The sequence below is a fragment of the Urocitellus parryii genome, chromosome 5, assembly GCF_045843805.1.
Source record: "Urocitellus parryii isolate mUroPar1 chromosome 5, mUroPar1.hap1, whole genome shotgun sequence".
In the NCBI taxonomy this organism is placed as follows: domain Eukaryota; kingdom Metazoa; phylum Chordata; class Mammalia; order Rodentia; family Sciuridae; genus Urocitellus; species Urocitellus parryii.
In genome coordinates, this window is record NC_135535.1 from 8,940,320 (window position 1) to 8,964,217 (window position 23,898).

General features: G+C 38.0%; 1 protein-coding gene across 1 annotated transcript in view; it reads left to right on the top strand.

Moving 5' to 3' along the window:
- Enthd1 (ENTH domain containing 1) overlaps window positions 1–23,898 on the top strand; it is a 113,005-nt gene that overhangs the window by 80,262 nt on the left and 8,845 nt on the right. Inside the window, exon 6 of the mRNA XM_026405979.2 lies at window positions 18,686–19,081. Within this exon, the coding sequence (XP_026261764.1) occupies window positions 18,686–19,081 (396 nt within the window). The remainder of the gene's footprint in view (window positions 1–18,685; window positions 19,082–23,898) is intronic.

A 23,898-nucleotide genomic window follows, 5' to 3' on the forward strand; every position in this document is an offset into this window, starting at 1 on the left:
AAATAGTAGATGATAATTACAAAATAGTCATAACATTCAAGAAAAAAATGATTGAGAAATGAGATTTTAGTTCAACAAATATTTTAATAAAATTTTGTGTCTGCCAGGTACAGTGCTAGGTGTGGATTTATGGAAGTAAGAATAGCAGACTATGTGTCTTCAAGGACCTTCTGTTCTGGTGAAGGTATCAGATAAGAAATAAATAAAATAATTATAGATGGTGACACATGTCATGACACAAGAAGCAGGGAGCTTGGTCAGGTGTGATGAGGCAGCTGCTTTTGTTGGGATGGTCAGAGGAGCCTCTGCAGAGATGGTGTGAGCAGAGGGAACAGCGAGGCCAGTGGGTTGGGTTTGCAGCAGATGGGTAGGCAGGAGAGGAGAGAGGCTTAGGAGGGTACACCATGTGGCGTGGGTCGAAGGAGGAGCTGGGGCTGAATTCTGAGTACAGTGGCAACATCTGAAGCAGAAGAGAATCCATTTCTATTTACATAAAGATAAATGAGAGAGTGAGTTGAGGAGGGTTGGCAGAGCTAAAGCAGAGAGATGGAAGAAGCAGCAGTTATTGTATTGACCTTCCTGGTGACCATGGCTGAGGACAGAGACAGCCGCTGTGGAGAAAAGCAAGCAGAAGAGAGATCAATGTGTGGCTCAGCCCTCAGGGTCTCCTGATAAGAGATTGACAGGGTGATGGGAACAAAGATGAGTGCTGCTGCCTGCCTTGGGCAGGGGTGTGTGGTGGTGCCCTCAGGAGCACAGGACTGGAAGAGGGAACAGGCTTGGGCCACAACTAGGCTGTGTTGTGGATTTGTTTCCTTTAAGGTGCCCATGAGACACAATTTAAAAAGCTGTATTTATTCTTCTTGCAATATTGACTATCAAGGCACTAAAATAACTAAAACAGAATTTAGACAGCTGTCTTTCCCATTTCTTTAATCAGGCTCTCTTTCCTTGAGAAACCCAGGTTTTAAACATTCTAACTATGCCCCCTGGATGGTGGGTGTTTATCTGCTGTGCATTTCAGAAATTTGAGCATTCCATAACTATTTAAAAAGAAAGCACAACAAACCTCGAATGTAGGACAGCACCAAACATGCCCAGGCTCTTAAAATTCTGAGAGGAATCTAGTAGTTGACTTGGCGCCCTTGTTGCTGATTATGGTTTAGCATGTTCAAACTACTGCTTCATTTTCCTGAAGTTAGCAGTTTTAACAAATTGTAAGTAGTGATACATGATTTTTTTTCCTTTTTGCATTACTGTTTTCCTTACAACAGAACGTGGATGCTTTAGAGGATGTGTTAGTCAGATTTCTGTCATTATATGATACCTGAAGCAATCAACTGATAAAAGATTTCTGTTGGGCTCACAGTTTTAGAGGTCTCAGTCCCTGACTGGTTGTCTTTGTTGTTTCTCGGCCTGTGGCAAGGCAGCGCATCGCGGTAGGAGCGCAGAGCAGCACAGTTGCTCACCTATGGCAGGGAGAATATGAAAGGAAGAAGAAGGGCTGGGGTCCCACAATCCCCCTGGGCTTCAGCTCCCCCATGCCCCTGGGGACCAAGCTTTTAACTCAGGGGTCTTTGAGGGACATGCAAGATCCAAACTATAACAGAAAACCAGACAAAGTAGACAGTGAACAAGCTAGCTCCCAATAGGTTGATTAGGCTCGTGCAAATGTTCCTTTTTCCCTTTCTAAAGATGTCATAGCTTATCCCTTCGTGTGTGTGTGCTTGTATGTGTATATAAAATGACGGCAACCATTGCACTACAAAGGTGCTCAAGAAGCACCTAGAGAATTCTGCAGCAGGTGTTTCTTATATATGGCTGTATCAGCATGCAGTGTGGCAAAATGACAGAGAACTATGGCAGTTACAGATCTTGATTAAAAACAGGTTGCAGCAATTACACAGTTCAACTGTGACTCTTGTCAAGGTCAAAGTTTTGAGTAAATGTAAGGTGCTTTGCTTCCTTGTAGGTGTTTGATTCCTTGAACTTGGAGGAATAGATGAATTCTAGATAGGGCAGAGGGGTGGGAGGGGAAGAGAGGGGGCAGGGGGTTAGCAATGATGGTGGAATGTGATGGACATCATAATCCAAAGTACATGTATGAAGACATGAATCGGTGTGAACATACTTTATATATAAACAGAGGTATGAAAAATTGTGCTCTATATGTGTAATAAGAATTGTAATGCATTCCTCTGTCATGTATTTAAAAAATAAAATCAATTTAAAAATAAATAAATAAATAAATTTTTGAAAAAGACAAACCCAGAGAGGAGTACTTAATACTTGATAATGATAATTGCCAATATCAAGTATTAAGTACTCCTTTAAGTTATTATTGGAAAAGCTTATTCAGAAATTCTTAATCGATAAATTGTGGCAATTTGATAACAATATATATATCAATATAACAATATATCTGACCTGCCGTTCTACTCCCTATTTTGGACCCTTGTCATCCCCTGCCTGGGCTATTCTAGGATCCTTGTTAGTGATCTTCTTACCTGAGCCTCACTCCTATCTATCTTGTTATTTCCTCTTCCAAACAGCCTCTCCTGAATTCTTCCATCTCCAGCAGTGTGTTGGAGTATACATTCTCTAGGTCCTCCTGCTAGTAGAACATACAAATAAACAAACCTAGATTGTGGGTAGAAGCTAGTTTGTAATGCATTGTTGGGAAGACTTAAGGAAATTTCTAAGGGCAAAACAACCAGAATAAACCTGAGAGCTTGAAACTGATTGGAGCAGGAAACCACAAATATAAACAAATGAAAAGGCAGGATTCCTTAAAAGCAATTCCTTAAGAGCATCAGCATCACAGAAAATGAACCGGTAGCAAAGGCAAAAGCAGAGCTTCAAAATTCTGCTTTAAATTGGAGCTCTCAATGGGGCTAAACTGGGTCCAGATCAGCAGATCACCCCCTGGCATAAACTGATCTTCTTTGGAGGAAAGCATGCCCAGCCAGACCCCCCAGGATTCTCCCAGATTAATTTCAGCCCAACGTGATGTCACTTTCATGATCTCCAGAATGACTAGGAAATAAGTTTACATAAATCAAAGTCTACAAAGACATATACAACTAGGCAGATCTGAAAAGTAACCAGTGAAAACTTTCATAAAGGAAAAATAAAATTGAAAGCAAAAATTCTGTGAATGTGGCTGAGTTAAACAAGTTTAAATAAAACTGAAGTGAAATTAGTGAATTGGGATATTTATCAGAAGAAATTCCCCAGAAGGCAGCAAATAGAAACTATTAAAGTTAATTGATAAATGAAGTTTAATATAACCAATAGGAGTCCCAGAGGAGAGGAAACATATGATAAGTTGATAGGATATAATTTTTCAGAATTGATTCAAAGATAAAAGAAGCACAATATATATCAACTAGGGTGGTAAGTTGAAAAAAATGGAAACCCAGCCTGTCATGATGAGCCTGTAGAAGACCAAAGACAAAGAGAGAAAGGAAGAGTGACTATGAAAGAATATCAGCCAGACCAATAGCAGACTCTGCAGCAGCACTGGAAGCCCAGAGTTGGGGAGCGATGACTTTTGTGCTCAGAGGAAATACCCTCACTCTGGGATGTGTGCTCTCAAGAACAAGGTGAAATGAAGGCATTTGAAAACAAGAAATTATTAACAAAACCTGAGTTACCGCCACAGACCCCACTAGAGGAACTATAAACATGTATTTCAGGGACAGAGAAATGATTCTAAAAAATTATTTTTAAAAAAAAAAGATCTGCAGTGCAATAAGTGGTGAGCCACAAAGAGGGTAAACATTAGGTAAATCCAAACGAATGTAGTGGGGTACAAAATAATTGCAACATCTAAGAGGGCAGCGTGTCTGGCTTCTAAACAGGGACTTTCGTAGTGTGTGTGATAAGAAAGAGTGAATTAAAATGGGTAGTATTGAAAAGGGCAAGCAGATTTTGTTCAGAAGTGTGCCTGGTGTCACACCATGGAAAAGGAAGGTGTCAAGCCCAAGATGGGGCCAAATCTCCAGGTCCATTTGGGCAGAAAATAGGCCAGATCCCTGGATTCTCTGGAGTAAACATACACAAGAACAAAGGCATCTTTTAGAGAGAGGAGACATTGCTGGAGGATTTGGAGAATCCCAAGAAGCACATCCCTAGAACAAAAATGACTTAACTTAGAATTACAAAGGCAGAAATTTGTAATTTGTATTTGTTCCATAATCACAGGGTTATGGGACAGCCATGTGAGTGTGATTGCCAATGGTCCTCTTGCCAATGCATGAGGAGAGTTACAGGAGAGGAGATATACCATCAGAATAAATTTGTAATTACATAATATTTTAAGACTTAAGGTAACTAAAAACAAAAATTGAGTTAAAAAATAATTATGACATCTAATTTATAGTGTTAGGTAAAAATAGCATATAATTGAGGATAGAAGGGTCAGTTACAGTTATAGAATTTTGAAGTCTCAGTGGTTAGTTTACTAACTTTAGGCTCTGACAGGCTACACAAGTGTATTAGGATATTAAAATTGAAATCTTTCTGCCACTCTTTTGCTTTAGTTGCTAATAATAAAATAGACAGCACATATCACTTGTGGATATCTTTAAAGGAAATGAATGAAAACATACCCCAGGACTCTTAAGCCCACCTTCACCACACACACACAATTTGCAAATATTACATCAGGGCAGTATGGTAGAAGAATAAGTTCTAGTGAGGAAGTAAGTGGAGAGCCAGGGATTGTGGTCAGGATCTGACTGGCCTGAAAGAGGGAAAAGCTGGCCAGTCACTATGGTGGTGAAGCTACAGAGGCCTGGTGAATTGAGACTGGCCTAAGCCCCCAGAGTTGGCCAGAGCAAGGGCTACGTAGATGTGGGCTAGGCAGGAGAGAAAGCCATCGTGGTCATTTTTGGCCTTTTCCAGCAGGGCTGCTTAGAAGATAGAAAGACAATAGAGGTCTAAGAAGAAAGTGCCACATATGGCTACCTAGAATAGAGAGGGACCTCAGGGTCCCTGACTCATTTCTTTCATGTCAGCTATACCTTCAAAATGTGAAATAACAGTGGGATCCCCTGTGTCACCCTCTCCCTGGGTCTGTCCACGGTTGCTTCCGTTGGCTATTATGGCAGCCTCTTAACTTGTAGACCTTGCTCTCCTTGCTCCCTGTAGTGTCTTAGCTCCCGTCCTCCTGGCTCCTTCTGCCTCAGCTGTCCTAGGCTCCTTGGTCCTCCTGGAACATGTCAGGTGCTCTCCTGCCTCTGGGCCTCTACCGTGATTCTTCCTTCTAACTGGAACACTCTGCCCTCTACTAGTCCACCAGATTTCCTCTCTCATCTCCTTTGTTTACTGCTCAGATGTGACCTCAACAGTGACAACTCTCTGATCACCCTATAAAATGGTAAAACTGTCCCTGCCACCTCTCCCCCAGTCTGCCCCTTCCCTGGCTCTCCTTATGCCCCTTAATTGCTTTATTTTCCTCCAAAGAACTTATCACTGTCTGACTTACTATTTATAAATTCTTGTTTAATTATTCATTTCTTTTTTCCCCACTATACAATGTAAGCTCTCAGAAGGCAAAGGCTTTGTCTTTTTGCTCACTTTGTATTTTTAGTTCCTAGAATTGTGTGTGACACCCTGCCTAATATAACCTAATATTTTTTGAATGATTGAATGTATTAAATGAAGGATGCTGAGGGAAGTGAGGGACTAGTCAATCTTAAATGCCACAGAGATGTCCTGAGACAGAGGACTGAAAATTTTCCATTGGACCTAGAAATTAAGGAGTCCATGATGGCCTCACAGAGGAAGGACCGCATTAGTTGAGGTATAGGAAAGGAAGCCTTATTATAATATTTTGAGGAGTGGAACAGCAAAGAAAGAAATTAATTCAATAAAGAAAAATGATTTTTTGGTGTGTTTGATAGGTGGAACAAGGGAAAGATGAAACACAGCAACCAGAGAAGCCCAAGGAGGAAATATTTAGGGTGGAAGGGTCTAGCCTCAAAAACAAAACAAACCAAACACTAAACTCCCATATGACCCAGCAATGGTATCTATTCAAGGAAATGAGACCAGCACCTTGAAGAGATGTCTGCACTCTTATGCAGAATAAGTCCAAATAGCCAAAATGTGGAATCAACTCAGGTGTCCATTGATAGATGAATGAGTAGAGAAAATATGGTAGGTAGATATACAGTGAAATATTACTCAGCTTTAAAATGAAGGAAATCTTGTCACTTGCAACAACTAGAAGGACAATATGTTAAGTGAAATAAACCATGCTCAAAAAGACAAATACTGCATGATTCCACTTACATGTGGAATCTTAAAAGTTGAACTTGGACTGGGACCGTGGCTTGGTGGTAGAGCATTTGTGCAGCATGCTTGAGGCCCTGGGTTGACTACTCAGCACCGTGGAACTCAGACACAGACAGAATGGTGGTTCTTGTGAGGGGTGATACAGGAGGGAGGTGTTAATCAAAGTGTAAAAATGTTTCAGTTAAACAGGACGAGTAAGTGTAAGTTCTGGAGGTCCATTGTACCACATGGAGATTACAGGAAATAACAGTATATTGTAGCACCTAAAAATCTCTTAAGAGTGAATCTTAAATGCTTACTGAAAAATTATTTGTATGTGAGGTGATAGATATGTAAATTAGCTTTATTTAATTACTTTAAGATATAGACATATATGAAAACATCACATCTACACTGTAAATCTGTAAAATTCTTGTTTGTCAATCACACCTAATAAAGACAGGGAGATATAAAATGGAAGAGACTGGGTACTCTGTGGGAGATGGGGAGAGAAATAATGAAAAGGAGGCTAAGGACAGGAAAGAGAAGGACAGGCCCCTGCAGTGGATGCTTCAGAAGCACATGACAAGACAGGCCTGGGCAGCCTTAAAAGAAGTTTTCCACAGAATGGGAGAGAACCTTTGCTAGCTGCTCTTTTGACAGAGGAATTAATATCTAGACTATAGAGCTCAAAAAATCAAATAACCCAGTTAATAAACAGGCAAATGAATTTAACAGATACTTCTCAAAAGAAGAAATACAAATAGCCAACAAATACATGAAAAAAAAATGTTCAACATCATTAGCAACTAGGGAAATGCAACTCAAACTACACTGAGATCTCATACCAGTCAGAATGGCAGTCATCAAGAACAAGAAATGCTGGAGAAGGGCTCCAGCAGTAAATGCTTTTGGTGGGACTATAAATTAGTACAACTGCTGTGGAAATCAGTATAGAGGCTCCTCAAAGACTAGGCATGGAACTACTATATGACCCAGCTATATCATTTTTCCATATTTACCCTGAAAAAAATAAAGTCATCTTATCACAGTAATATATGCATACCTGTGTTCATTGAAGCACAATTCACAACAGCCAAACTATTGAATAAGCAAAGATATCTATCAATAGATGAATGGGGCTGGGATTGTGGCTCATTGGTAGAGCAGTCGCCTAGCACAGGCGGGACCTGGGTTTGATCCTCAGCACCACATAAAAATAAACGCATTGTGTTGTGTCCATCTACACCTAAAAAAATAAGTATTTAAAAAAGAATATTAAAAAAATCAGATGAATGCATTAAGAAAATATAGTATATATACACAATGAATGGAGTTTTATTTAGCCATTAATAAATATAAAATTATGGCATTGGCAGGAAAATGGATGGAACTAAAGATCATCATGTTAAGCAAAATAAGCCAAACTCAGAAGGTTAACGTTATATTTTTTCTCTCAAATGCATACGCTAGAGAGGAAAAAGGAAAATAAAGGTGGGGGTAGATCTCCTAAATCAAAGGGAGAACAGTAAAGGAAATGGCCCAAGGAGTGGCAGGTAGAGAGGGAGGGGGAGATGCTGGGGAGTGATATTGATCAAATTATATTGTTATATTGTGTGTAGGTACAAATATGTAATATCAATTCCCACCAATATGTTCAAATATAATGTACCAATAAAAAATGTGGAGGAAAAAATTTTTAAAAATAAATGAATGAAAAAGAAAGGAGGGTTCCTGAACCTCAATTGAAGGATGACATGGAAAATATCGATGGATATGGTTTGAGTGGTCAGCAGCGGGAGAGCTAAAGCCAATCGTTTAAAGAGCCTTTCTTTCCTCCATGAATGGAGATCATCTACTAAAGTAAAAGAGAGACGATCAATATTTGGAATTGTCTTTGAGAAAATGGGAGAACTAAAGATAAGCAAACAGTTTTGGGGGCTCTCATGAGGTCCCAGGCCACCCACAGACCTTGAAGTTACAGTGATGAATTTTCTCCTGCAGAGATCAGCCACTCCGTCCAAGGCGCTAGATAAAAAGATTAAAAGTTGGGAAGTGAGGAGAGTTGGACTAAGTCGAACCAGATCTGCTTGTCCCACGTCAAGAAACTGTGTAGTTAGGGGATCCCCAGGGAGCACCACAGAGCTGTCACAGCGGAGAGCCAGCAGTTGGGTACCTGCCGTACAGAGGGCTGGGAAGGCCATATTAGCCAAAGAAGAAGCAACAACCAAAAGATATGTGAACACAGCAGTGGCCAGGTGAGGAAGACGGACTCCTCTGTTCCAATGCTCTAGAAAGCCGAGTCTCATCAGCAGGTCAAAGTCAACCTCCAGGTGAGGGAAGAGAAAGAATAAAGGAGCAGAACAGGGAGAGGAAGCAGCCAGTGTGCACACAACAGCGGCCAGACAGCATGTGAGATGGGGGAATCTTCCAGGTACAGAGTGGCAGGTGCACAGGGGTGCAGGTAATGAGAGACAGAGGGCAGAGGGAGTCTGATTCAGTGTGACGTTAGGCCTTCTCCATTCGCCATCTCTCTTAACCTCAATTTCATATTTGCTCTCTCTTTGATCTCTGTGCTGAATCTTTAAATATCTTCCAGTCCCATTTTTCTGCTACCAATTTATTGTAAGGTTTCAGTTTTATTTTCATTTTTAGAAGTTCCACTTGCATTTTTATCAATTCTGCTTGGTTTCGGTTTTATAATCTTTTATTCCTTGTTCATCTTTCAGAAATATTTTTTTTACCCACAGTAAATATATCTGTGGTGGTTTTATCTTCTGTGTCTAAAGGGCTCTGCTGTCTCAATCTGCTGCCTTGTGTACCCTCAGGCGCAGCACACAGTCTATCCTCAACGTACATGGCACATGAATGAAGTTCATGGAAAGTGCTGGAGTAACAAGAGTAAGCAAAATACAGATAGACTGTAGTGCTGTATGTTATACAACAAAACATAAGCAGAGAGCTGTAAGAACAAGTGTCCCTGTCTGGTAAAGAGAAATGGAATAGGTCGTCTTTAGTATTCAGAAGTTGTTTCCAAAAGGACATATTCTCGGGCATTGTATTTAAAATTTTACTAGATTTCTTCTTGGCTTCTTTTGAAGAATAGAATAGTTGTACTTCACGAGAAGCAGCACTTCATCTGACGTAATGACGTAAATGATATTTAAAATTTGTTGCAGTGTCAGAGACTTAGACATGAGTTTCATTCTGTTGAAGTGAAGTTTATTACTGGTCTGTCCACCTAATGAGGCAAATGCTTGAGAACTGTGGTTCTCACTTTATCATCAGCTTTCCATAGCACACCAGTTCCCTTGGTCTTAAATATCACCTGCTAAGAACAGGCAGGCCCAGGAGCATGTATGGTGCTTGAGGTCTCTAAATACAGATTCCTGAGGGGAAAGGGTACCATCAGGAACACTTGTAGTTCTTCTTCAGAGTGTTTCCTAATAAAAATTCTTGGTAATTAGACAGTGTTGACTGTGGGTCAGGCACCATTTCAAGTGTTTTATATATTTAATTCATGTCAGAATTAAATTTCTGACCCAATTTAGCTTAAATTTTTACTCTCTTGAGTCAGTTTTAACGTCATTATATGGGTGGGTCTAAAGGGTATCAGCACAGGTGCCTTCAGGCCCCTCCTTGTCTTACTGGGCCTGGAGTGTGCTCATCAAACAGGGAGACCTTCCATGTGCCAGAGACGAGGTTTCATTTAATGCAAGCCTCAGCCATGTGAAACCTTGAAATGGGCAGTTATCACCAGCTTCACAAAGACATTTTAGCTTCAACTTTTATAACTGTAGTCTGTTGAGAGAAACGATAATTTTTATTATCAGGGAAAACTTAACTATGATATAAAATTTAATATTGAACACCCTGTACCTGTTTTATAATCCATTCATTATGATTCATTTTCATGGCATGAAAGTCTTTAGCTATCCCACCTGAAGAGATTTTTTTAGAAAGCACCTCTACTTAAGTCTGTCTCTATTTTCCTATGAGAAATGAAAGCATTATCTGAAGTTTATATTTAAAGTAGTAAATATACTTGCCATACTTCATAGCTACTTTTTAAAAGTATGTTTTCTTTTCTTTTCTTTCTTTCTTCCTCCCTCCCTCCCTCCCTCTCTTTCTCTCTCTCTCTCTCTCTCTCTCTCTCTCTCTCTCTCTTTCTCTCTCTCTCTCTCTCTCTCTCTTTCTTTCTTTCTTTCTTTCTTTCTTTCTTTCTTTCTTTCTTTCTTTCTCTTTCTCTTTCTCTTTCTTTCTTTCCTAGAGATTGAGCCCAGGGCTTGTGTGTGTGAGGCAAGTGCTCTACCAACTGAGCTACATCTCCAGCCCATGTTTTCATATTTTAACCCAAAGGTATAATACACAGTACAGCTAAATGTGATAATGTATGATGAAACGAAATTCTCAGGATCTACAACTATGTGGGTACTCAATGTTTGTGTAAACATAGAAAGGCGATATGCATTGCAGTGGATCATAGAGAGATTAAAGCTATTCTAACTTATTTTGATTATTTAGGTCTTGTACATATACCACAAGAAAAAATATATTAATATCTTCTTCACATCACACAGTTATTTCACATTCAATATCCATTTTAACTTCAACCAATATATTAATGAGCAATTTAAATCATATTCTATATTAGTAATTTATTGTGCTGGGGTGTGGCTCAGTGGTAGAGTGCTTGCCTAGCATGTATGAGGGACATTTGTTCTTACAGCTCTCTGCTTATGTTTTGTTGTATGACATACAGCACTACATTCTACTTAGTTTAGATTCTCAACGCCACATAAAAATAAATAAATAAATAATTTATAACTGTGGCCTCTTGGCAAAATGACTTTATTATCTTCAGATGTTATTTGTTTTCATCAACTTAATTACTAGAGTAAAAGCTCCTTTGGTTACACATTTTTAAACTACAGAAAGAAGTGTTTTGGCATCCATCCTTCATCAAGCCTGCCAGCTCCCTCTTTTGTAACTGTAATTGGATCCTATGTGTCAGACCAACAAGAGAACAGCACAGCAATAGCTCTGTTGGAAGATAACACCCGTTATTAGAGTCACAGTAATGAATTCAAAATAATATCAGTGATTATAGTACCTGAAACAAGGCAGTGGAATTTCTGAAAAATGAAAAAGATGCCCAGTGTAGGGTGTTCCTGCCTGTGGGCAAAGTTCTCTTTACTCAGAACCAAACCTGAAGTTCCGTTTCCACAGATTTCATCCTCAAACTACCAGGAACATCCTGGTACCTCTCACAGCATAACTTTTCTCTTTGGACCTGAGCCTCAAAACAGAGGTGTTTTGCTGGGTTTGGGGTTTTTCTGCTGGTGGGCATTTTCCTGATGGTCTGTGTTTAGATCTGTAGCCCGACGTCTACAGAAAAGAAAGAAACCCTTCCTAAAGGATAGCTTTCAAGAACAACTTTAATAAGACCCATATTCCAAGGTCCTATTTTGCATTAATCAAGTGTATTGGCAGGTATAGAAGCACAGTATAATAAAAAACTGGTACAGTCTCATAATTCTGTACTGAGCTTCCCATCTAGAAATCAGCTGGATAGGTACTTGAGAACAAAGCCCTGACATTCAGGTATAAATTGAAAGAAAATGAGAAAGCAGATAAAGCCAACCAAATTAATTCACTCTATTCTCTTCTCTGCTTTGTGAGCAGAATTCAGAGAAATTCTCTCCCAGAAAATGTTGGGAAGCCCTCATGAAACAATTGCTTTGGTATTTACAAATGTATACATTTTGGTGTTGACATAAATGTATACATTATGTGTTTGTGTTCAAACACAGAAAGGCGATGTTCACTGCAGAGCTCCTGAAGTTCCTGTGGGCTTTAGAAAGTTTTCCATGAATGCTCTCCATTCTTCATGTGTTCAAGAAGACATCTACCTTAAGGCCCTCTGCCTGGAAAAGATAACCAGGCTCAGTACACAGACCAGCTGTCACCCACATTCACATGCCCTGCCTCTCTAGAAGCAGCGCTGAGGACAAACATGGTGATCTGGAGGTGAGACTGAGTCACTTTACAGTTATGATCAGGTGCACATGTCCAGCTGTTAGAATTTAGTAAAGAAGAACTTGGAGCAGCTGGACTTACCTGGCTTTTTTGTTCCTCCTTTCCTCCCCTACTAAGAAAGAATATCAGAATTCAAGAATCCAGAATCCTAGTCTTCTTTCTGCCCCCTAATCACCATATCTCTGGATGTCTTAGGTTCTCATGTGTATCACAACTGGGCTGAATTAGGATGCCCTCTCTGACCGCTCCTTTCTTTACAATTGAGTTCACTTTAATGACTAGATCATCCAGATAATAATTTACTGAACAAACATCCATCAAATTCCTGTCAGATATCTGCTAGTCACCTACAGGTTTAACAAGTCCAATAGAATTTGTGCCCTGAGGGGTTTGCAGTATAGTGGAGGTGACAGATCTTTAAACAAGAAATTATGACAAGTTACAAACAACAAATTGGCTTACCACTCTGTTGCCAGAGCTTAGAATAGTGCCTTACACATCCTTGTACTTAGTATGTTGTCCAATGAACAAATACTATTTAAAATGATGAAATTAGTGAAAAATATGAATATTTACATTGTATTTATTATGCAATAGTAAAGAAAACAAAGGTTTATTTTAACCTGGAGGATAAAAATAGATTCACAAAAGAGGTAGTGTTTGAATAGGGCCTTAAACAATGAAATCATTTTTGATGGAGAAGAAAGGTGGAGAAGATATTCTAGGTTAAGAAAACAGCGTGAGCGAGAAGACCATTTAGTTTAGCCTAAGGAGATGGAGGAGAATCTCAGGCAGAAAGAACAGCCTGGGTGAGGACACAGTGCTAAGAGGGGTGTGGAGATGGAAGAACTGGAGAAGTATAGCTGGAGCACATAGTCAGAAGCATGTGGCACAGAAGAGGCAGGAAAGGGTAAACAGAGACTATAATTTGTGCAGAGTCTTATGAACCACAGTAAGTAGCTTGAAGGAGTTATTAGAAAGAAATGGCGTGATCTGAATCTGGGGTTTAACTCAATGATAGAGTGCCTGCCTCACATGTGTAAGGCCCTGGGTTCTATCCTCAGCATCACATAAAAACAAATAAATAAAAATGAAGATATTGTGTTCATCTACAACTAAAAAAAATTTTTTAAAAAGGGAATAAAAAGAAATGACCTGATCTGATTTTCAGTTTAGAAAGGTCACTCTGTTTTGACTGTGTGGAATGCACTGAGGGGGCAACTGGGGAGACTTAGAGACCATGATAACAATTGTAGCTCCAAAACAGCAAAACTGACTAGGAAGTTCATGGTCATATTAATAGGGGTAAAGCAAACACCCAAGGATTAGGAGGCTAAAGGATGGTAAGACCTCCCTGTGTAGAATAATAGGAAGTTACTTGTGGCTAGAACTCAAAGTCAGGGCCAGGGATTCAATGTGTGGATTACTCGCATACAGGTAATAGTCCTAGTTACAGATCAAGTATGTAATAGTGTCATCGTGGGAGATTGTAGAGGCAGAAGAGAAAAGAGTCAAGGATGGACTATCCATATTTCAAAGGAAAGAGGGGCAGGAAAGAAGATTGCTTAGAAAGGAGACCCGGTTCAGTCAAGGCATCTAAGAGCAACGAGTTTTAAAGAGTCTTAAGATGGCAACTCCACTCTCCCTTCCCATGCCTGCCCCAGGCAGGAGGCCCACAGGCCTGCAGCTGCAGCTCCTGCACTCCCTGCCACACACACTGCACTGTAACACTAAAGGGTTTGTGCCCACCCTGCCACTATCACACAGGGCAGTGTTCAGAGGCTTCATTTCCTAGCCGAAGCTGTTCCCTTTACTCGGGCACCTTCCATCTTTCTTCTCCCACCTGACTTTTCCTCATCATTCTCACTCACCTCAGATATCACTGCTTTCAGAAGGCTTCCCTGAACCTCGTACACATCTTTGTACCTCTAAGCCTAACACAGTGCCTAAATTTGTAGTTCAATATTTGTTTTGGTATTTAATTAACCTAAAAATGAAATATTTCACTGGTCTCCTAGTTGGTTTCCTTATTTCTGTTCTCCCCAGCCCCAGAGCATTTTGTATAGATAGATAGCAATTTTCCTAAGGCACTGTATCAGCCAAAATCATGGTTTTAATGCTTTATTAGGGTATAATTGTCATTTTTTAAAAAATTTATATTTATTTTTTGTAGTGGTATTTGGGCACAATACCTTTATTTATTTACTTATTTATTTGTTTATAAGGTACTGAAGATCGAACCCAGGGCCTTGCATGTGCAAGGCGAGCACTCTACCACTGAGCCATAACCCCAGCCCAAGGGTGTAGCACTTTATTGGGGTATAATTGTCATTCAGGAAGTTACATGTATTTAAAGTGTATAAATTTCTTCTTTAACCTATGGATATGTGAAGTATGTTTTCTAAGTTTCTAAATATTTAGAGTTTCTTCTAGGCATATTGTTAGTTATTTCTAATTCATCTTCATGTGACCAGAGAATTTAATATATGACTTCAGACTTTTAAAGCTTATGGAGACTTATGGCCTAGTACACGGCCTATCTTATTGGACAAATCATGTGGACTTGCAAACTTTTTTAAAAAAAAAAGTATTTCATGCCATGGTTGGTGTGGTGCTTTGTAAATGTCCATTAGGTCAAGGTGGTTGATAATGTTAATTCTTCCAGAGCCCTTCTGATGTTTTGTCTACCCGTTTTATCAGTCACTGAGAGAAAGGTGTTAATATCTCCAAATATGAGTGAGATTTGTCTAATTCTTTTTTAAATTCTGTCAGGTTTGGGGGACTGAACTAAGACATATTCAAATTGCTATGTTGTACAAATATATTCTCTTTGTTTATTCATTTATTGGGAAACTGAAATCTTCTAGACATTGTAAAACTGAACTTGTAATTCATATTATTAGTTATTTACATGTGCTTATTACACATATATTTGTGTGAGTACATATGTAAGACATGAAAACATGGGTATATATGTATTTTTCTATGCATCTATCTATATAAGCCTCACTTGGTCTTAAATTCATTGACGATAGGAATTAAAACTTCTATTTGCATATCTCTCCAGAGTGTCAATACATCCTAGTGTGAATGGTAGGTACCAATAAGTGTTTCTTGACTGATCATTTGTATTTTCAGGTTCATATGCAGTATACATTGATGTGCACAGAATCAACATATAAAGCCAACAGTACATAAATTACATAATCACTAATTAAGTTAAACTGAATAGTTACAATCCTCCTCTATGCAAAAGCATGATGCAAGCTATAAAGTCAGAGTGCAAGAACTGTGATGTGTGATGGACACTACATGGCATATATATAATTAAGTCAAAAAATGAGTTTATAGAAATAAGTACTTGATAATTTCAGAAAAGGGGAGGATTAGGATGGAGTGGTAGACTGTTGGTAGGTAGTACTTGTTTGAAATGGTCCTTGTGTGATTGATAGGCTTTAAATAATGTGGGGAGAGGAGCATGTTCCAGTGTAAGCTGTGCAGAAGTCCCTGGTGATGGAGATCAGAGACCTGTGTAACCAGGTAGGATGAAGCGAAGGGACCAGAAGCACATGGGGTATGTAAGTAAGGAAGAGAGTGGCTGTAGACTGTCCCCTGTTGAGTAGCAATAGCAAATAAGCAATGGCTAGCCTTTAAAACCCAAGGAATGTGGATTTTGTCACTGACACAAGTGGGAATTTTTGCAGGACTTTTGAATATAAACTATAAACAACTAAAATAGTGATTGAATTGAGGAGGACTAATTTGGCATGTTGCATAGAATGAGCAGGGAGGGAACAAGAAGGCTGGTGGCAGAGAAGCCCTGTACAATCTATCTTCTGGAATCTTCAGGACTCTTCAGCTTTCTATTTAAGAAAACTTTTTCTCCTTGAGATATTCATTTTAAAATCATTACCAATTAGACTTCTTTTTGATCATAGTATTTGATTTCTTTTAAAAATTATCATTTTTAACAGAACTCTAAGCAACTGGAAGATTGCAGTCTGTTTCTCCCGGACTGTTGGGTAAGGGGGCTTGAGAGAAACACAATGACTCTAGTCAATTTGTTTCATTGAATTTTAAGGTTTTGTTCAGTTAAAAAGTTTTGTACTTAACATTAAAATAGCCAGCTATTACCGTTGACACTTTATACACCCCAGTTTTGAGATTTAGAATCAGCATTCTTATGAATATTTTCATCAGAAAGTGACTGTCATTCTGAATTGTCCTAGTTTACATATTGCTAAATTTTAAGATGACTTTATTACATATAGAACTAGGCTTTTTTGTCATATGTAAAATGAAATTCAATGGAAAGTGTTTAATGGAAATTCACCTTTAAAGAATGCTTTTATATAAATATAGTGGCATGCACTTTGGAATCCCATAAATCTAATTTCCTACTAGAGACTTATTAGTATTTTTAACAGAACCTTTTACCAACTCAATAGAACTGGGCCATATGCAAATTAGGAATATTTTAGAAGAGGTTATTTTTATCTACCAATTTTCTGTTTCCTTTAATCATTATTAAGACATTAAGCCATATTCAATTTAGAAAAACAAAGGAATGCCAGGTGCAGTGGTGCACACCTGTAATCCCAGCAACTCAGGAGGCCGAGGCAGGAAGATCACAAGTCCAAGACCAGCTTCAGCAACTAAGTGGGGCTCTAAACAACTTAGTGAGACCTTGTCTCCAAATAAAAAATGAAAAGTCTGGGGACTGGCAAGTTGCAAAGTGCCTCTGGATTCCAAAAAAGAAAAAAAACAAAGGCATTGCTTTTGCTTTAATTCTTGTGCCTCAGTTTTTCCTTTCACTCAACACCATTAAGTACTTCCTCAAGGACTGCCACTGTGAGGTGCTGGAATACAAAGGCAGCCTCTGTAAGATCTTGTCAAGGAGCCTGTTGTCAGGTGGGGCAAGACTTTTAATGAGTGAAGTATTCTCATTACAGAGTCTGAACACAATATGGTAAGATCAACAACAAGATGGGGCAAGGAAGAAAAGGAGCAGGACAAGCTTTGCAGAGAAAGTTTTAAAGGATAGGAAGATTGGGGAAAAAGAAAGGAATTCCTAGTGGAGGTAGCAGTAAATTCCTTGAATTGTCTAAATCTTGGATATACCAGCAGCATTTTCCTAGCCTCCAAAATGGTGAAAATGGGAGGAAAGGATTTTAGTATCAAAGAAAATGTTAATAGCCCAGAGCCTGAAAGTGAAGATGAGAGCCTGTCATGTGCATTATGAAGTGTGTGGCAGCGTACAGCGTGAGACACCATCACTCAGAGTGACTACACTGTTTCTGCATCCTCTTCCCTTCTGGGATCTTCAAATGATATAGTCTTCCTTTTGCCCTCTCTCACCTAGTTATGCTTCTAATTTCATGAACTCAGTCTCTTCTAAATAATTTTCTTTCTTACCTAGGTACAGATGAAATTGTTTGAGAGCAAGATAACAGTTTGCATCTATGAGTCTATAACTCATAGATTCTGTAGGCATTCTTCCATCAGGTCTACTTTAAGTTTTAGTTTCTTATAACCCCTTTAGTCTCTTCTATTTGTAATCAATAGCATGTGTCTGTCATATTTCAGGCTCTGTTCTAGGTGCTTTGTGGCATATATTTCTGATCTTGCAGAACTTACATTTTAGTAATTGTCACAACACTTCTGAAAGATCTTTTCTTCCACATGGACAAAGGATTTATTAAAATTATGCTCCTACCTAAAGTGCTGAGTTTCTTTAATGGGCTTCCTGTAGACACAAAGGGAAGAAGATGTTCTTATTCCAGGGGAAAAGTCGCCTTTTTTTAAATTTTTTTTTTTTTGTTTAGTTGTAGATGGACAAATACCTTTATTTTGTTTATTTATTTTTATGTGGTGCTGAGGATCTAACCCAGGGTCCTGCATGTGCTAGGTAAACGCTCTACCACTGAGCCACAGCCCCAGCCCCAGGAAAATGCTTTTTTGTAGTCGAGGGTTCCTTAAGGATAGACCAGTAAGATGTGGCAAAATTTTCACTAGTTTATCTTATAAAAAAATGAAAGTTTGAAGGTACCAAAAATATGGTGGTTTCAGAGACAGATAAGTGGGTGAAGGGAGAAATATTTAAAGACAAGTTATTTGAAGCTCTCCTTGCCTTGTGTTTTAGTGAGGAGAGGGAGAAGGCAGCCACCAAATGACTAAGGCATCAATTATAGCTTGGATGTGCTTTATATAGAATATAGAAGCATAGTAAGAAAACAGAAGGACTAAATAGGGAAGAAGTCTGTTGGGGCATTAAAAACCCTATTTATTAAAATTGCAATGGATCTGAAATAGAATGTTTTCAGTTTTATTTTTTAATTATGGTTCTTATTTGTTACTTTTATAGATGCTGTACCTACTCCTTCAGAAAAAAGCCCATCTCTGCAGACAAATGTGAGTTTGGACAAGAAATCAGAGAATACCATTACAGATACTGTAGCCAAAAACCCCTTGCAAACACTGCAGAAAAGGCAGGCAGCCTCAGAAAGCTTTGAAACATTGACAACTTTACCAGCATTTTGGTCAACGAGTAAAGAAGAGTTTATCAGTTCTGATTTAAGGATATCACAGTCAGATTCCACTTCCTATAACCAGTCCTCTATAGAGACACTGTATGTCTCTCCCTCATTCGAAACATGTAACCTCACGAAGGGAACTGTAATCAACGAGGACCTTCAGAAACCAGTGCAGGCCAGCACTGTTCAAGTGCACGATGCAGACCTCAAGGCCCCAGCCACGTGGGGTGAGTCTACCAACAAACACAGTGATTTGAAGCTTTCTTTCTTCTGAAACATTCTTCTTTTACCTTTTTCTCCTTTTACCTCCTTTTTTGTTCCCTCCTTTCACTCTTCATCAGTGATATTAAAAAGTAAAATAACATAAACATACTTCTCAATTAGGAAAATACCCCTTTTATTAAAGGGCTAGTACATAATTTATCTTTGTGGGTTACACATATTTGATTGACTATATTACCATAAATTCTGAGTAATTTGGTATAAACCAAAATAGAAGGAACTAGCATTAACCAAGAGCTTAAGAGAATACATATAAAAGAATTGGTTATGGCATATATGTATGTGTGTTTTTTTTTTTAAAGGCCTTTTTTTTTTTTTTAAGGTACAAGAGACCTTGTCCTTTTCTTGTCTGTACAAAACAGTGAGAAGGCTGTGATATTGTTAGACTGGGTGATAAAGGATAGAGCCAGTTGGGCCTCCAAGTTATTGGCTGTCAGTTATTAAATCCTGTGTTATATAATTATACTTTCTTCTATAAAGTTAATTAGTATAAGAATAATTTGCTTGCTCATGCATTTTTCAAAGACTAAGTCATAGTTTTATTGGTTCTTATGTATGATAATGATTACCAATTCATAAATTCAAAATTTTCAACATGAATCCTTTAAACTGCCTCAAACACAGATCAAAAGTACATGTAAATACAAATAATGAAAGTTACCATGTTGAGGTTAAATATTTTTACCTTGTTTCTACTAAGGTCATTGAATAATAAAGATTCTCCCACTATTCTTCAAGAACCTTTTGATATTGAATAGCCTAACAGTTGTAAACCCAATTCTTAATTGTCACTAAATAAACTTTCTGCTGAGACTATTTATGTGGAAACCAATTAGTACTGGTTATGACAGCAGTGATCGCCTATATGCATGGCTATCCTCTGGGAAGTTGTTACTGTTGGTTCATTACTTCACAAATACTATGAAAAAATAGTTAAAAGTACTTTTTGGACCAGTGTCTCAGTACCATATATGGTTAATAAAATTTAGCAAGAGATTCCTCTAAAAACCAGTTAGCAAGGATGACTTTTGCTTCTGGCTATAATGAGATAGGATAGTATTAGTCTAACCCTACCCCCCCAAATTAACTTTAAACCCTGGAAAATTAGTAAAAGCTAGTTTAAGTTCTCATACGACAAACTACATAGAAAACACACATAATGGAATAAGATCTCAAGGGGAAGGACATTGAGATGAGTCCCACATTCACCCTAGTCCCCACCCCACCTTGGGTCCAAGGCCAGGATTTTCACAGCCTCATTGGATTGGGTGACAGAATTGGAGTTAGGGGCTTCCAAACTGTCAGGGTCTGAAGAGGCCCAAATTCTAGAGAATAGGGAATCACAGAGAAATCTAACGGACTTTGTGTAATTGCCTGCTGTGAAGATGCATATGTTCTGGATGAGATGCCAAAAAATTAATGTGAAACAATTTCTTAGAAACCAAGCAGAGATTCTGATCATCTTGTGATGCAGGGAGACAGAGATTGGAGTTCAGGATATGCCAAACGGAAGGGGCCTTGGTAAATACTCTATGATTTCAATTAGGACACTCTAGGAGTAAGGACAACCCAGAAATAAGACAGCCCTCACAAACACTGAAGTCTGTCTTCAGCTATAGCAGTGCTTGGCTCATTCTCCATCAGCCTTCTGGAAGACAAACCCTTTCTTAAGAGCTTCTGTAATTTTTCGTGAAAAATATTTTGGCATTCAAAAATACCAGGTAATGAACAAATGGCCAGAAATATGGAAGAAAAACAGACAACAGAAACAGGTAATCTATATTCTAAAGTTATAAGGTAGCTACTTTAAAATAACTATGATTAATATAATCAAGAAAAGAGAGGAAAAGGTCGAGAATGTCTTCAGATTACTGATATCTGTTTTTTTTAAAAAAAAATTAATGAAAATATTAGAGCTGAAAAACAGTAGCTGAAGTTAAGCCCCCTGAGGGTCCCCTTCAGTCTACACAGTCTGTGATGTCAAAACAGAGAACATAGTGCTGGTGGAGAAGCTGGACAGTAACGAAGGAAACCCTAAAAGGGAAGGAGACTCTGACCCGGTGAGCCCCATAAATTATGTATGAATTCTGCCTATTCCTGACTAACTACAAAACTACACATGTAGGGGGAACCCAGTGAGTGTGACTAAATAAAAAAAAAAATCCTCTGGAAGCTAGAAGAACTGAGAAGAAACTTCAGCTTCTCTTCACTGCAAGGGTAACAGTGGATGAATCTAGCCAAGTCTTTTTTTTTTTTTTTTTTTTTTTTACTATAACAAAAGTCATTCTTCAGAAAGACTGTCAGAATCAAGAGACTCTACAGTATGTCCAAATGGCCAAAATAAAATTTAAAAATCACTAGGCATTTGAAGAGTTAGGAAAACATGAGCTGTAATGAAGATATACAAAGTCAATAGAAACTGACCTTTTGATGATGCAATTAGCAGTCGAGTTCATAAAGCAGCTATTAAAAATGTATTCAGGGACTTACAGTATTCACAATGAATGAGCAGATGAGGGACTCTCCACAGACAGAAACTGTTTTTAAAGAACCAAAGAGATGTTCTAGAGATGAAAAATAAATAACTAAGTTTAAAATTTTGCTGGAGATGCTTAACAGTAGATTGGAAACCAAAGAAGAAAGAGTAAGTGAATTAGAAGACAGAGCAGCAGGGATTATCTAATCTGAAAATGGAAAGGAAAATATTTTTTAAAATAGAGACTCAGAGTCTAAGAGGACAATATCAAGTAATCTGTCATTGGCATAATTGGAATTCCAGAAGGAAAATAGATATGGGTAGAAAATTTATCTGAAGAGATAATGACCAAAACTTTCCAAACTTGTAGACAAAACAAACTTTCAGGTCCAAAACACTCAAGCAGGCTATACACAAAGAAAACCATCCACAGGCACAGTATAATTCATCAGTAGAACTCCAAAGGCAGAATTTCAAAAGCAGTAAGAAAAAATGTCTTATTACATATAAAGAACAACATGTATGATGCCTGACTCTTCATCATAAGTAATATAATGGATACAATGAAAATCCCTCTTACAGTGTTAAAAGACAAAATCTGTCAACCTGGAATTCTGTATCTAGCAAATAGAATAAGGTGGGTGAAGAAACGACATATGCAAATAAATAAGAACTTAGCTAATGATCATGAAATCTGCACTACAAAAAAATAGTATGGAAATATTTTTCAGACTAATAAGAAATTCTAGATAGTAACTTGCATCTACAAATAAAAATGATAAGCACTGGAAATGATAAATATGTCTGTAAATAAAAAAGCAGATATAACTGTTTAAAGCAAAAATTATGCTACTATATTTGGGGATTTAAAACAGATTAACAACATTACACAAAGAATGGGGAGTTTAAAATAATACAGTATTAGCTGTTTGTAATTCATGATAAGTTAAACATGCATATTTAGTCACATTTTTTTTAGAAAGGAAAGATAAAATAGCTAAATTCCTGTTGAGGAATTAATATAGAATACTAAAGATACATTTGATTATCAGAAAAGAGAGATGGCAAGGAGAAACTAAAAAGCAGAAAAATAGAGAGCAAATATAAAATAGAAGACCTAAACCCAACCATTTTAATAATCATATTAAATGTGAGTAGAATAAATATTCCAATTAAAAGGAAAATACTTTCAGGTTTGATAGACAAGCAAGACTCAACTATATGCTATCTGTAAGGGAAGTACTTTAAAAACAAACACATACAGAATTCCAGGTTGACTGAAGGTAAAAAGATTAAAATATATACACTATGCAAGCTGCATAAGAAAGCAAGAGTGACTATGTTAATATCAGACAAAATAGACATCAAGACAGGGATTTTTACTAGACGTAAAAAAGAGTCATTTCATATTGACAAGTCAAGCACCTCAGGATGTGACCTATGTCACATCTAAGTACATAAGCACCTAATACCAGCCTTAAAACTGAATGAAGCAAAAACTGACAGAATTATAGAGAGAAATAGACAAATCCACAGTCATAATTAAAGATTTTAACCCTTTCAGAAATTGAGAGAACAATGAGGCACAAAAAATCTGAAATCATAGGAAAATGAGTAGCTCTACCAAAATTCTTAATAACTTAATTGACATCTATAAAACACCACATCCAACCACTGCAGGGTACATTCTTTTTCAAGTGTAAAATGAACATTCACTGAGAGATTGTGTACTGCGTCATTAAAGACAAAAGGTAGGGCTGGGGATGTGGCTCAAGCGGTAACGCACTCACCTGGCATGTGCGGGGCGCTGGGTTCCATCCTCAGCACCACATAAAATAAAAATAAAGACGTTGTGTCCACTGAAAACTGAAAAATAAATATAAAAAAGACAAAAGGTAATAAGGATGCTAACACACAATAAGGTAGGGGGAGGGAAAACTAGACAAAAGGGAGTGAAGGGAAGAGAGGGGTGATGAGAGTAGGAAAGACAGTAGAATGAATCAGACATAACTTTTCATTTTCATATATGAATACACAACCAGTGTAACTGCATGTCAGGTACAACCACAAGAATGGGAAGTTATACCCCATGTATGTACAATATGTCAAAATACACTCTACTGTCATGTATATCTAAAAATAATAGATTAAAAATAATCAGGTTAAAGAAAAAAATAGGTAAATAAACAATAGTTGGAAATTTAGCTATACACTTTGACCATAGAGGATGAGGTAGAGGGAGATAGCCAGGGGTCCTGGTAAAGCATAACCTGGGCAAGGTGGACG